This window comes from Oenanthe melanoleuca, chromosome 7 (genome assembly GCF_029582105.1).
Source record: "Oenanthe melanoleuca isolate GR-GAL-2019-014 chromosome 7, OMel1.0, whole genome shotgun sequence".
Taxonomy (NCBI): domain Eukaryota; kingdom Metazoa; phylum Chordata; class Aves; order Passeriformes; family Muscicapidae; genus Oenanthe; species Oenanthe melanoleuca.
Window position 1 is genome coordinate 26,793,867 of NC_079341.1, and position 15,332 is coordinate 26,809,198.

Below are 15,332 nucleotides of genomic sequence, written 5' to 3' on the forward strand. Positions count from 1 at the left end.
TTCTTTGTTTCCAAGATCTCTGACAAAGTATCCTTTTTTTCCTACTTTTCTGGTAATTCCCGACTAAGCCTCTCTTTACTAAACTCATTAAAATTTCACTCAGAGGAGGTGAAACAAATGTACCAAACAACGTGAAAATTGCTTATTAGAGCCCCAGGATGCATTAACAAGCAATCTGAATCATGGCACAGTTAGTTGGACAAGGTGGTGGTGGGAAATGCAGGCCTGGGAAGCTTTTCCTTCAGACTGCAGGATATGAAAGAATTCCAAGAGCAGAGCGGTGATTGACGTTTGCAACTCTTGACTTCAGTTTAAGGTTGAAGTGGGGAGATATAAAATGTAATGAGTTGGAACAGGAGAGCCAGTAGGGAATATTAAGGCTGGTACAGTTTTAAAGAGGTGTGTGCAGTTAGGGAGAATGATGTTATTCCACCCCAATGACTTATGAAAGTGCCAGGGATTGATTATGTTGGGAGCCCTCATTTAATTGTGTACAGCTATAACCTGCCAAGGTGCTTCCTGCTGCCAGTTTGTGCCATTGTGGAAATGAAAACAAACCAGGTTTAGACTTTAGAAGGGCACATTATTGCTGTTCCCACAAGCAGCACAGGTCATATTCCCATGTTTAAAACTGGACTGAGTCTTCAAACTAATTTGTAGTTCTGTAGGGTTTCAAACTTTGGTAAAATCACTGCTTAAGAGAAAGGAAGTAATTATTCTTTCAAAAACAGGGCAAGATTACTAAGTTTCATTTTAAGTAGTAGATTCTTTTCACTACTTTATTTCTATAGTAGTGTCCTTTTTTTCCCCCTGGAGAAAAGTTTTTCACTTAACAGAGTATTTTAGCATTTAAACTGTATCTTCTTCTTTAAAGAAGGGTCTTTTAATTAAACATTTAATCCTGCAGAAGCCAAAGAAGAATCAAAAACATTCCAGCCTTGAATTGGTTATAAATGGTATCTTAAAAGGTATCCTTTGGGAGACTTTGAATCTTTACATTGGAATTTTGAAGATGAGCAGAGCTTGAAGCTGCTAAGTGCGTGTCTCTGGCTCTGCAGATTGACTGCAAGGGGGTGGTTTTGGCGCAGAAGCCCCCCCCTCCCCCGGGGCTGTGTGTAATGCTCTGTACTTTTTCATCATCTGCACTGCTGGAGCTGGAGTAAAAAATGCACTGCTCAGAACATTGGCCCCGAATGTCAGCTCTCATTGGCCACATCACTGCTGGTGATTTTAGCCAGAATCCCCAGCCTGCTTGCTGGCGTGGGGCAGTCCTGGGGCTGCTGCAAAACACTGGCTGAGATCCACAAACCAGAGCCTCCAGTCTTTCCATCTTCCTGGAGAAACTCAGTGCCAGTAGGACCAGAGCAGTGGAGAGGCTACTCCAGTGGCAGTGAGCGTATTGTTTCAGTTATTTAAAAGGAAAAAAAGGTGGGGGAAGCCATCTGGAGCATTCTTAGCTTGGGGCACTGTGGCCTTAGCACACAGCTGCCAGGGGAAAGCCTTTGGCCAGTGCCCCACAGCTCAAGTTCTGGCAGTGACCAGTGCACGTCAGAAAATGCAAATGTGAGGGTTGTCACTTAGCTGAACAGATTGAAGAGCAGGAAGACATGTTCAGGAACTGCTCCACAGTCTCTCTTGAAAACTAAATCTTTAAAAAATCTGCATTCTGACTTTTGGGTGATCCTAAAGTGCAGCTTGAAGGAACTGATTTGTGACGTTCCAGCTTGGATTTGCTGAAGGAAAACTCTTGAACTCTTCAAGGCCTCTTAGTAACAAATCTCTGGCACTAGTGCAAAGGGACTGCTCTTTGACCAATCTTCCCATTTTCACAGGAGACTGTTCCTGTACAAATGCATTGACCCAAATCAGATCACCACAGCTGGGTTCTAGTGAGTTCCCACGGAAACAACTGTGGCAGCAATTGCTGGAAAGGGTGCAGCAAATGGAGAGAGCTGGGGTGTTAGTGGGTCAGTCAGCAGTGAAACTGGTGGGTTCCCAATGTGTATTGTGAATCACAGTTTTAAATTATATATAATATAATATAATATAATATAATATAATATAATATAATATAATATAATATAATATAATATAATATAATATAATATAATATAATATAATATAATATAATATAATATAATATAATATATATAATATAATATAATATAATATAATATAATATAATATAATATAATATATATAATATAATATATATAATATAATATAATATAATATAATATATATAATATAATATATATAATATAATATAATATAATATAATATAATATAATATAATATAATATAATATAATATAATATAATATAATATAATATAATATAATATAATATAATATAATATAATATAATATAATATAATACCAACTAAATTATTGTACAGTTATGCAAATGAGTTAATATTTTAGTTTGGCAAGGAATTTGATCCTTGTTTGCTTAAAAAGCATGTGCTGAATTTCTTTCTAGTTAGAATCATTAAATATGGTGATTTTAGCAGTGTACATCATCTTGTACTAATGGATGTCCCCTTTGCAAAATAGGCCTGCTCTGAGACCAGCTGATGAACTGCATCTCCTGTAATGATGCCATGCCATATCTGGGCAACTAATAATGAATGTCCCATTTGCAAGGCCTTTCACCTTGAGAACAGTAGCTGAATTGCAAGCTTTAGCAGACCAGTCCCTAACTGCTGTTAGGATCAAGGACAGGTGATATAAATAGAAACCTGTGGAGTAATCATAGGGAGGAATGCACATCTGTCTTATTTATAGGTGCTTTTAAGACATTTGACAACAGACTTTGTTACCAGTAATCAGGTAATTGTCATTTCGAATTTATTATACTTTCAAAATGTTGTTTGGAAGCATTTATTTCCACACTGCAATTTTGGTTTTACTTTTTTTAAGCTTATCAAATACCATTCCTCTCTCAAATCAATATTCAGTTAGCTATTCACTTCCATTTTCATAACAAAAGTCAATATTAGCTCTAGCAGAGATTTATTTTCTTGAATCAATAAACCAGTGTGTGGCAGTACATATTTTAACAGGAGAACAGGTAGGATTGCAGGGGGTTATTTTTACTATATCATCATGTGGTGACTGGGAGGCAAACTGTTAAAAAGAAAGCTTTAAGAACAGAAAGAAGGAGTTACCTGGAAGGTCAAGGGATCCTGCTTTCAATTTTCCACACATCTGTTTAAAATGTTGAATGTAATTGTGTTTCTTACCTGTAAGATCCCTCTAGAGCAAAAAGTTGCTTCATAATTCTGTTGGAAGGGCACTGTGATTTCTGATGTATGATTAGATTATACTTCTAGTACTTTTTCCTTCTAACACCTAGTAACAAAACAAGGCATCACCCTTCTGTTACAGTTGGAGCACCTGGAGATCAGCAGTCACGTTTTCAGCATAGCTCCACTTCTACTGAAGCACCTAAATGAAAAGTTCTGTTTTTTGCAACAGCTCAGCTTTTGTGATCAGTCCTCCTCATGAAAAAATGCCATGCTCTATTTCCTCAGAGCTCTTCAAGCTGCTCATACACTGCTCTCAGTCTATTGCCATGCTGAGTTAAGTTTGCAACTCTGTAGTTAAACTCCCAGTTTTTTGGTAGAACCATGAAACGTTGTGGGATTCATTTTTCAAGTAAAGGTATTTTCCAGTCCTAGATGTTTCTAGACTCGTATTAACCTATTACTGACTATGGAGTAATGCATACTTATTTGGTGGATTATTGTTCTTGCTGTTTTTATCATTATTATGCATTACTGTAAATATTCACCTGATACTATTAATTATTATAGAGTGCATACCAGTTGTGAGGAGCTTCTTGTAAAATTAAGAAAGTTGGATGTACTCCAAGAAACTTCCTTTGGGGTCCACAGTCTCTGATTGATTATCTTTTCATTTGATAACATTTCTATTCCTGCTGCAGCTACTGAACAGGCTGGTCATAGACCTGAACAGCATTGGCCCTGGAGAAAGGACTTGTATATAATGATGTATTGTCAATACCTAAGGCAACAGAGCTTTGGGTTATAGAGAATCCATAATCCTGTGGAGTTTTGTGCATGTTGCAGATATAGCACTTACAGCTGAAATGTTTTTTCAGTGGATTTTCCCCTCTGGTTACAAGAAAGCTCAAGAAATTAAATTTTAGCTCTAACAATCAAAATCTCCATAAAATCAATCTTGCCTTCTGAAAGCTGTTACACTGGATTATTCCATAATGGACACACACACACACACACACACACACACACATAAATGTTAGACCAATGTTAGCAGAGTTTCTTTCTCTCGCATGTTTTTTGAGGCCTTTTCCCTCTTGATGAGAGGGAATTTGTGACAGATTATGCCAAGTGTCTTGGCTCCTGGACACCTATTATGGATGTCTTATGCTTAATATTTCTGCAGTTTGTGGTTGAATAAACTTAGTGAGTTTGCAGGTCAAAGCATGTAAGTTTTGCTAAGCTATGCTCTCCAGTGCACTTCTGTGTAACTTGTAGTCAAATACAAAGATCAGTTCTGAGTGGAATATTCTCCAGAAGTCTCTAACCACATTTTGTGAGAGTTTTTTTAGGTTGTTATTTTTCCTGACTCAGTTTCCTTCTTTAGTGAAGAAGAAAAGCTGACTGTTGCTATTAGAGTTGAGAATGAAGGGAAACTTTCCCTACAGTGTATCACTGCTCACTTGAGCCAGGATTCTGTATCTTTTTACATGCAGCCTTTCAGTAGAGCCATGCAGGAATTCCCAGTCTATGAAAACAAACAGAAAAGAAGCAAAGGGCATCAGTGCTGTTTGCTGAAATTCTGCTGTGTGTCAGAGTTCAGCTGTCTGGAGCTGATGGAATGGAGATGAGAATTGGTCCTCAGTCCAGAAGTGTGTTTTGCTACAAAGTGATGTTTTCCAGCATCACTTTTCTCTTCTCTCAGTGCACTATATTTGATCTTCCGCTGTGAGACAGACAAGACAATTAGGACTGTGATGCTATGATAATGAGTGCACAGAGATTGTAGCAACCTCTATATTTAGGCTGCCTTAACATTTCCACTCTAAAGTAATCACTCAAGCTCTCCTAAGTACTCTTACTCAGCTACTGTTGGCAGCAGGCATTGAAATGCAGCCTCAGATACAGTCTTGGGAATTAGACATTCTCTATGAAATTTTGCTCACGTCTGTATGAGCTGCAAGGCTTTTGAAAATCACCGTTCCTCTTCTCTCACTGGCTGTAAAAATAACCAAATGTGTGTGTTCTGAAGAGCTGGGCTTAAAATGGTGTTTGCAGTGCTGGGCTGTGTGGGAGCCTGCATTTGGGGCATTGCAGAGAGGACAGACCACGGACACGTCCCCTAAATGCTATTCCAGATGTGCCATTAGACCCGTTGGATTAGACACAGCCCTGGGCTCACGTGGCTGCCATGGACAGACATGGACTGGGATCTTTGTGTAATGCACAGATGGGCCAGCTTAGATTTCCATGTGCTGTGGAGGAGAGCTGTGTCTCAAGAACAATACTGAGCATTCCTGTCAGAAGCCACCTCTAACATCCAACACTCATCTGTTCTGAGCAAGGTTAACAGTGGCTTACGGCATTGCATTCCTGCACTGCAGCCTCTCCTCACTGGGGGCTGTTCTCACAAAAGCCTTTCATAAATGAAATTGGATGCTTCGCTCCAGCCAGTACCAGTTTAGGTATTTCCAGAAGTACAGATCTTCCCTCTTCCTTCCAGTGTACTAAAAACTGATTTTCTTAATCTCCAAGATGCTAAGAACAGATGGGTCATCAGTCACAACAGTTTCATGTCTCAAACCAGCTACTAGGATCTGGATCAGCACAGGCATACTTCCCCCTTTTTCTGGCTGTAAAGATTATTTTATTTATTCTTCTAATTTTTAGGAAATCAGAACTTCTAGTATTCTTTCTACTTTTGTTTCATGAAATAAATGTTTGTCTCCATTCTAAGCTTTTCTTTACACAGAAGTAGCCAATAGAGCTCTAAATTTTGGCTGGCTGCAAAGGTCAGGAAGGCAGAATTACTTAGATGAAACTCTTCTGCAGTTTATTATTTCTAACCTTTCATTAAAATTGGCTCTGAATGTGTAGGAGTCTTTGTGTTTACAAAAAGAAAAAAAAAAAAGGGATCATGCATGTTTTTAACAGCTCTCAAGAGTCCTGGTTCTGTAATAGCCTTATTAATGTTTAAAATCAGAAACCAGATATTTAAGATAAGAACACTGTTCACTTTATCTAGAACTTTCCACTAGAAGACAGACCGAGCGAGATAATACTGAGTATTGTCTTGTCAGGCTTTCAAAGCCAAAACAAAACAGCAAATTAACTGAAGTTGGCTTTGCCAATCTCTTTAGTTACTGCTAGGATAATGAGATCAGGTTTTCTCATTTTGACAGTGTCACCATGAAACAGGAGGGCTTTGTGGAATATTAAGTGATCTTTTAATTATGAAAGAGCAGTTCAACCGCAACCCTAAAGTCGTGCAAGCAAAACGTATTTTGATCAGCTGTTTGAAGGAGGCTTGTGGGGCGGAAATTTCAAATGAAGATGTGTCTGCTATGAAATTAGCACTTGATAAATTGTAACCCACAAAAAAGTTGCAAGAAGTCATTCCTCTAATTTAGTTTCTTTACATAGGTTGTGCTTTAATGTGCTTGTCCTTCAGCAGGCCTGGCTCAGGCTGTGAATGCAGAGCTTATGTGAGCAGCCCTGAATGCCCTTGCATTCAGAGCTCAAACTGCTGCTCACAGGAACAGTCAGGGTGAAATCACAGCACAGGGCTCAGTTGCTTTGAGTAGAAGCCTATGAATTACATTTTGTTTTGGCATCAGATCTGTTAAGGGCAGCCCCTCCTCAATACTTCACAGAGTCAGGACTTGAATGTTTGGAGCTGCTGCTCTGGGGCTGTGAGGAAGCAGGCAGGGACTGAGGGTGTTGCTTCACTGTCAATGGGCTGAAACTGTGACATGCTCTTTCCTGCTCAGGGTTTGTCTGTGTGACAGTAGCATCTAGAGGTTTCAGAAGGAATTAAAGCCCACTTTGCTAATGACTGCATATAATGTACAGTTCTGGAAGAAGACAGGAAAGGAAATACAAACCCAGGCTGAGATTGTAAGCAAGCAGCCTTTTCCTTTATGTGCAGTACTTGGTAGATGATGCTCTGGCCTCTCATCCATCCCCATTTGACCTTGGAAGAACTGCATGCAGTTCAGAAAAGCTATTTGGAGTAGAAATCATTAATCTATGAATGGGCTGCATAAGTGACCAGCCATGTTTGGTAACTTTTCCGAGCACTAGCCATGCCATAGGAACGAGGTTAGGTTAGGTGGTTGTTACCATCACCAAAGCCACTGTCACTGTTCATCCCTTAAAACCAAAATGGAGGAAAAATATTGCAGCATGACAGAGCTGTGACCTCTGAGCCTGGATTTGGTTTTATTAATCCAGCCTCTGGGTTTCCTGTTTGAAGTGTAATGCAGAGCTCAGTGGGAAGGCTGCGAAGGTGATTTTCTGCTCTGTGAGCCAAATGTGCCATGCAACTGCACAGGCTGGGTGATGACCATCCTCTGCTCTCCCTCCACAGCTGGGCCCTTACAGAAGCCATTGCATGTTTGGCAGAAGACTTGGGTCTCTCTCAGTGCTCAGGCTAACCTGCAGCAGCATCAACATGGGTTTTTGCTTTGTCTTCTGCCTCAATGTGATCTCTGTGTTTCAGATAGCCTACGCTGCAGTGGACTGTGCCAAAGGACAGAATCATGACCTGTGTAAGCAGGAGGGGGTCGATGGCTACCCCACCTTCAACTATTACAACTACGGGAAATTTGTGGAAAAATATACTGGAGATCGAGGGGTAAGTGAAAGCAAGAGTCATCACCTGCTGCAGGGAGGAAAGTCTCCTCTGCCTGTCCTGCCTTGCCAATGAAAACTGCAGAGTGAATTTTTACCATGCCTCTGTTGCTGTCTTACATGGATGAATCATAGTGTACCACACCCCTGTACATCTCTGCATTAGGAACACTCTTGGTCTATTTTTAGGAACATGAGAAGAGGAAAAAGGATTAGATTTGGTAATACTCTTTGTATATTTTATTCTTTAAGCTGAAGTTTGTGAGGGAATTTGGACTGAGTGAAAGGGAAGGGTTTATTGCATGTGCTGCTGGCAGAAATGCCAGAAAATACAGGACTTAACTCCTGTCAGTTCTGGATTGCATGGACACTGCAAATGTGTTACAGGTCTACCAGCCTGCCAAATGGTGACAGACCATTGGTTTTATAGCCAGGACAAAGCTGTCCTTTGGAGACTAGAGGAAAGTAAATATCTCATTTGCCCTGAATCAGATTCACTACTGGCACTCAGGATGTGAAGATAAATTGTGCCATCTACCCCTGGGCTGAAGTTTCATTCTTTTGTCCTGCTGTGGGCAGCTAATTATATGCTATGAGTGCAAGAAATAGGGGCAGAAATGGCATAATGCCTTCAGTGGTTGTAAAATGCCTGAAAATAAGGAAGCAATTCAATTATTTGTGGGCTGCCTTTGTTGTAACCTCCTAGAGGGAGTTTACTCCTCAGCAGCCATTGATTGCCTGGGGTCTGCAAGAAAAACTTGGGTTCTTTGAGCCATGCAGTGATTTTGAAAAAAGATTTTTGCCTAAAAGTTATTGCTGCTGTTAGAGCTCAGAAAATTACATAGAAGCATGAATTAAAAAGCCAGATTCTGAAGTTCTCAAGATCTTGGGGACGTCTTCATGGAGCTTTGCCTCCCAGTTTTCTTCAGCATACTTGGACTCCACTAATTATCATTTCATGGTGCTGATCCAGCCGTTGTTATGGATACCATGTTTAGTTCCAATTCTGGATCTTTTCTTAAAAGTAAAGATACGTGCAGTAGCCAACAATTGAAGTAAGATTTCAGCTGCAGTTTTTGCATCTCTAACCCATTCTTAGAGAAACAATATATGGAAGGAAGGCTTTGTGGTGGCTGATAAAAAGAATTTATATCCAATACAGAAATGCTCTGAGGCCACAGGAGTTAGGAGATATTTATCCATATGCTGGAAAGTGGACTAACAAATCCCCTATATGCAGCCAGCCCTTTCTTGGGTAAAAATTACCCAACAGGAACATGCCAGTCTCCCTGCTGGTGGCTGCTCAGTTCCCCTTTCCCTCTGGGGACCTGCAGGCTTCCACTTGTGCAGCATTGAACTGGGGTTTGTTATCTCTTACCATGGTAATGCTGGAGGCAGTGCTTAGCACAGTGCCTGTCATGAGGGCTGTTGATTACCAGATGTCTCCAGGTGACAGACGGCCGAAGCTTGTCACTGCTTTTATTTTCAGTGAAAGAATAGTGAATAGTTTTAGAAAAGCTTTTTGTGGTTCAGCCTTCTAAAAGCTTTCTAGCCTTGTGGTTTGGTTTGGGTTTATTTTGTTTTGTTGTTACACACACTGTTTTAAGTACTTAATTCTATTAGTTGCTCTCTACCATTGGTATTTTCCCTCTTCATCACTAGTTTTGAGTGCTGTGTTCTATAATTTTTTAAATGCAAAAATGGTCAGATTGGGTGGGAGCAGTGTCACTTGCCCAGAAAACTTCAGTGTTGGGGTACCATTAGACAGTGTATTGCAACACAGGTGTTCACACTTCCAGCCATCTGAGCCTTCTGAAATGCCTGAGAGCTGTGTTCACAGCTTTCCGTGGAAAAGGAAACTGCTGGCATTCAACAGCCTTAAATCATAAGTTGTTGAAATGCAGAGGTTGGCATCTAGACAACCAGGTTTGAGATTTTTGATAATAATTTTAATAGTAACTTGAAAAAAAAATGTGTTTTGCATCATTGGAATGTTTGGAGAAGGAGGAAAATCATGATCTAAATTATTAGAGGATAAGTGGCAAATGTGTGTATAGTCAACAAAAAGTCCAGTAACTGCTTTTAAAATGACACAAACAACATACAATGGCAGCTTGAAAATGCCTTTTGAGTGTTTTCAGCAAAAAAGCATCAATGGCACTCCTAGTGACAGATTTTACCTTGTCCTGTGAGTTTCAGAGACTTTTTCTCTATGTCCCATCTCTTCAAAGTTTGACATGTGGGATGTGCATGGATATTTTCCTCTTGCAGAGGAGCAGCACTGGACCAGAGCATATCATTTCTATTCTGCTGTGAGGTACAGAAAATAAACAACTGCTCCTTAGTTTATATTCTGCTGGGATACAGAAGCTCAAAGTGTTCTTGATGCACTGTTTGCTTTGTTGGTAAAAATATGACCCATATTTTTCTTCCTTCAAAACCAGGAATCTGGATTCACCACTTTCATGCGAACCCTGAGAGAAAGAGATCATGAAAGAGTAGGAAAGAAGAAGGATGAATTGTAGTTTCTGCCTCAAAAGAAGCTTTCCGCTGCACTGTGAATGGTTCCAGGTCTTTTGTTGATGCACCTGAGACTTCACATATTCTCAAGACAGAGACTTTTTTTATAAACAGCCATGGCCATTTTGTACAATTTTGAAATAAAGTGAAACCACTTGATTTTTAAAAGGAAAATAAATTAGAATGTTGCCATAATGTTTTAAAGAAAACTTAGCATTTTCTCTCATGTTGGGAGACTATGCCCACCGACACTCCTATGCAATATTTTTGTAGTCTGTAGTGTGTCTGTAGGTGATGTTGTTTGTTAGGGTGAAATTTTTGTTCCGGTATTGCAGTACATGTAAAAAAAAAAAGGTGGGGGGAGAAGATACAGTTTGGTTTGGGTTTGTTATGTTTGTTATGTTTTAAACCAATGCAGGAAAGTGGGATTTATAAGACACAGATTTATTCAAATGAAGTTTTACATTCTTGTGAAATAGTTACGTGTTCTTGACTGAGATTTGGGGGGAACAATTTTAAGGTGCTCAGGGATAAATAAGGTATCTGAGTTAATGAAGACATTAACATTGACCAGTCTAGATCTGTTAATTTCATTTAAGCATCTCTGGTCTTTAAATCTGAGCTGTTTACATACCTTTATAAAACATATTGAGTGAATTAAGCCATGCATTAAAAATCAGCAGAGCATGGGTGAAATCAGACTAAACCCTCCTTCCTTGGCATCAATATTGTCAATATATCTGTAAGTTATGGCAGCAATGACTATCTTATAGGGGGCACATGGTTACTCTTATAGGGTACACTGTTTCCCTTCAAGTTATGATTGGGTGATATCAAATATGTCTTGTAAAGTGTTATGTTCAACTGTTTTGAGAAATGCATAATACTAAATGCATAGTACTTCTGGTAATGCAGTAGTTGTGTGTATTACCTGTTCACATTCCAAAAGTTTATCTGCATTTGTAGGAGGGATTTTTCCTTTTTGCTCCCTAAGGAGTTGCACAATCTCTCTGACAGTCATCACTGTAAAACCTGTGTCAGCAGCAGTTGAAATGTGTTACACTTTTGATGCTTCAACAAAAAAAACGTTGATCTGGAGGTACTTCTGTCTTCACAGGAGGGGAGAGGGAGGGGCAGGAAGTTGTGATTCACTTTGAACTAAAAATAAATTTTAAAAAGGACAAGTATTTTTATCATTAATGAGCCTTGTTCAGCTTCTTCCCCACTGAGTGAATGACCACAGCTGGTGGTGGCTTAGGAAGAGCAGGCACACGTGGGATGAGTTCCCACCGCCTGTGGCTGGGACATCCCAGCCTTGGGAGTGCTGGGCAGCACTGCAGGTGTGTGGTGCCTTGAGGGTCAAACTCCCTCTGCCCTGGCAGTCCAGGGGGCACAGAACAGCTTCTCACAGCAGAGAGCTGTGCCTGGGTCTGAAACGTTCCTCCTGCTCCACAGTCTGCCCGTCTCGTTTTCTTCTAGTTCAGATCTGCACACTGTGCTCAGGGGCTGCTCAGGAGGTGAATGGCATCTTACCTCCCTCCTGGGTGTTTTTTCCTTCTCTCTTGCCTAATTAATGGCACTGTATGTTTGGCACAGTTAAGCTGCTGAAGCCATTAGTGAGTATTGTGGAATACCAGTAGCCTGATTGGCCTTGTATGGTAGCCAGCTTGTTAACCATGACATCAATGGGAAAAGCCATGGACCTGTGCCAAGTGTCTTCTCTTATTAGGCACCGATGAGCCTCTTCACCCAAAAAAATCAGCTGCCTGATAGTATATAATATCACAGTGTAAAAGTAGCTTAATTTATGAACTTACTCTGTTTTTTTCCTTTCAATTAGCAGTTACTTGTGTATAGCACTTTTGCAGAAGATCATGATAATTCTTTATTTCAAGCTCTCCTCACATAAGTAGCAGGCACTCCACCCTACATTTAAGAAACAATACATATTGACACCATTTGATCTCCAAAGGGAATTCTTCTGCTTTTAGCAAACTATCAAATATGATCAGTCCAGAACTTGCTGTGTCTCTTTGAATCTCAGAGTCAAAGCACTGACTCAAATGAACTAACTGGCTGGCACTAACGAAATACAGCCTCCAGAAAATGTTGAGCATTTCTGTGCATAGGCTGTGCCTATGTTTGTGCTAATTGGAGAGAAGTGTAGATTTCTTCAAAAATAAGAAAGAAAAAAAAGATAGCTTGCCAATGGTGACTTCACTAGTCAGGATCATTCTGAATTATAGGCTTTAGTCAATGTTTAGGATAAGACAATTGCACACTGTTCTTCAGACCAGTAATTCCTTACAGCTGGTTACACCATAATAAAAATAGGAATTCTCATTTTTCCCTTCAGTCTTTTGTTAGTTGCTTCTTGGACTTGGGCATTTATTTTTTCTTGGCTAAAGAAAAAATGTGTTGTGCATGTGTTAATGCACAAATATAAAATATTTGAGAATAATTTACCTTCTGTTACAGGGTCATGACTCATCTGGTTTATGGTCTGAATGGTTTTTGAAAATACAGTTTTGAACACCATAAATGATTACATCAAATGGCTGACAGAAGCCTTAGTTACTGTGAACTAGAGTGCACCAGGAGCTTGGAGCTTTGCTTTCAAGCCTTTTTAATTAGTAGGCCAGGTCTGGGTATCAGTCACACTATTTTAGTTCTGTTGCCTCCAGTAAAGCCAAAAGTTGGTTTTTGTATTTGCTAGTGAAGTCAGTTTATGTTTATATTCACATCAGTCACGTTAAAATTGAACTAGGTTGTTATTTTCTACAAACTGTAAATGAAAAATATATGTAAGAGCTCTTATTTTCTGTATCTGGTCATCTCACACATTCTGGCTTCCCACAGTAGATGCGTAGCCCAGGCGTTCATAATCACACAGGAATTTCTGCCGTGGTTAAAAGTGAGTAATCTGGGCTTTCAAGTCATGAATCATTTATCAGCAAGAAACTTAATTGCTGATAACAAATGGTTTGCAGTGAATCAGAGATTGTGCTCTTGCAATTACGGGTTTGGTCTTTCAGTCTTTTTAAGGTGTGATTCAAAGGTCTTGGACATCCTCTACATAGTTAACCCTAAGCAGATTAAATCTTGTTGAGGAAGGGTAAAACGTGTACACAGCAGAGAGGCTGAGCAAGGATTGTGCATCACTTTGTTCCCCAGTGTTGGCTTAAACAAGTTATAAATAGCCCACAGGGCTGTTTCAGTCCTGCTGTGTGGTTGGACCAAGAGATGAAGGGCAGCAGGGCCAAGCATTTTGTGCATACTGGAAGCTGGAGAGGAAATAGTTTTCCCATCTAATGAAAGAGCCTGAGATGTAGTATTTGTTTCATCCAGGAAAAGGAGGGAAAAGTTCTCAGGAGAGTGAATGCTCTGGGATATGGCAAACATAAGCTGGGAGTCCCAAGATGAGCATAAGCCCCTGCAACCTCAGAGGATGATTTGGCTCTGCTGTAATCCATCTATCTCTGACCCAGTAACTATGTCCTTACTTGTTCAAACCAGAGCAGCTCCTCAAAGAGAGACTGGAAGAGACTTGCTTTCCAATCTGAGTCAAGAAAAGCTGCCTGACAAATCTCCATTTCCTCTTTCCCCCCCTGTAAAATTGCATTTTGGATCTGACAGTCACATTGACCCCCATTGCTCCTAAATAGTTGCAGCTGGGTGAAAAAGCCTTGGGGAATTTTTCTAAACTCCCACTAAGACCAAATTAAGTCCCCAAATCTTGCTAACTTAAAATCCTTTTGATAGGCATCTGCAAAGATAGATTGATGTTACTGGTGAAAAAAGATTAGAGAGGTAAGGTCTATGTTGCTGCAGCATTTAAATTGGGAGAAAAAAAAAAAGCAGATAAAACTCCCATCATGAGTAAGCTCTAAGAGAATGCTTCAGAGAGTCTTGTTTCAGATGAAATTGCTTTATGGGTGATTTTGATTTTAGAGGTGAACTGCTTTTCAAAAGAAAAGTCAAGACCTGGCAACATTGCCTACAGATGTTTTATCTGTTTGCCTTTTAAAAAATAAAAATCAGAATCACTCTCCATATTCTTGATAGTGCTATATTACAAGAAAGAAATGTTGCCTACATGGATTTCCTAGAATAACACTGAACCCCTGCCAACTGCGTTTTACAAACTATGAAACAAGCTATTTGCTCCAAACGACACTCGGGGGAGTGGGGGCTGCTGCCCACGTGCACCTCGTTTTAATTTAATAGCTTACTTTAGTGTGATTGGGTCTGTAATGGAACACTGGGACTGCAGGAGTAAATTCAGAAAACTGAGAGGTGGGGGGAAATTCAGCTTTTATCAGCAGGTGCTGAGCACTGTAGCCAAACGCTGGCATTTCCTTTGCCTTTGGCAGCCCAGCATCCCTGAGCGTTCCATGGCTCTGCAGGAACCATGGGAGTGCAGCCCTTTGGCTAATCCGGTTGTGTACATTACTGCTCTGTGCTGGAACTGATTGGAAACCAGAATTTTTCCCATTAGTTTCTTTGACTGGTCATAAGAAGATGCTACGTTTTCTCTGCACATCTTGCTTTTATTTACAGAGTGAGGAAGGAGGATACCTGGGTGTCTACAAAGGAAATGAAGCCAAACGCTGTTTTTTCTGCTGGCAGCCAGGATTCCTGGGGACTGACCATTGCTGCTGAAATGCTCCCTGCAAAGCACTGTTGACTGGCTTATTTTGTGCAAGGTTTTGGAAGGTACTGTGTGATGCAATATTGCAAAAAATCTCAGTATCCTAGGCAGCAATTTCCAACCTCTGGTTTCCGAGGAGTTAAGCTGAAGTGTAAACTCTATTCATCAGCCCAGTGTTGTTGGTTTTGAGATAGAAAAAAAAAGATGGTTTGTTAGCCCAAAATTTAGGAAATCACAGCTCTAATGCAGCCCGATATGATGTCTGGGTGTTTTCACACAGCTGTCC

At 40.1% G+C, this 15,332-nt stretch overlaps 1 protein-coding gene across 1 annotated transcript in view; it reads left to right on the plus strand.

Annotated features, from left to right (window-relative positions):
- The window catches only part of PDIA5 (protein disulfide isomerase family A member 5), a 97,353-nt gene extending 85,758 nt beyond the window's left edge, over positions 1–11,595 (plus strand). Inside the window, exons 16-17 of the mRNA XM_056496844.1 lie at positions 7,745–7,879; positions 10,320–11,595. Coding sequence (XP_056352819.1) covers positions 7,745–7,879; positions 10,320–10,400 — 216 coding nt within the window. The 3' untranslated portion in view covers positions 10,401–11,595. The remainder of the gene's footprint in view (positions 1–7,744; positions 7,880–10,319) is intronic.
- Positions 11,596–15,332: the final 3,737 nt, after the last annotated feature.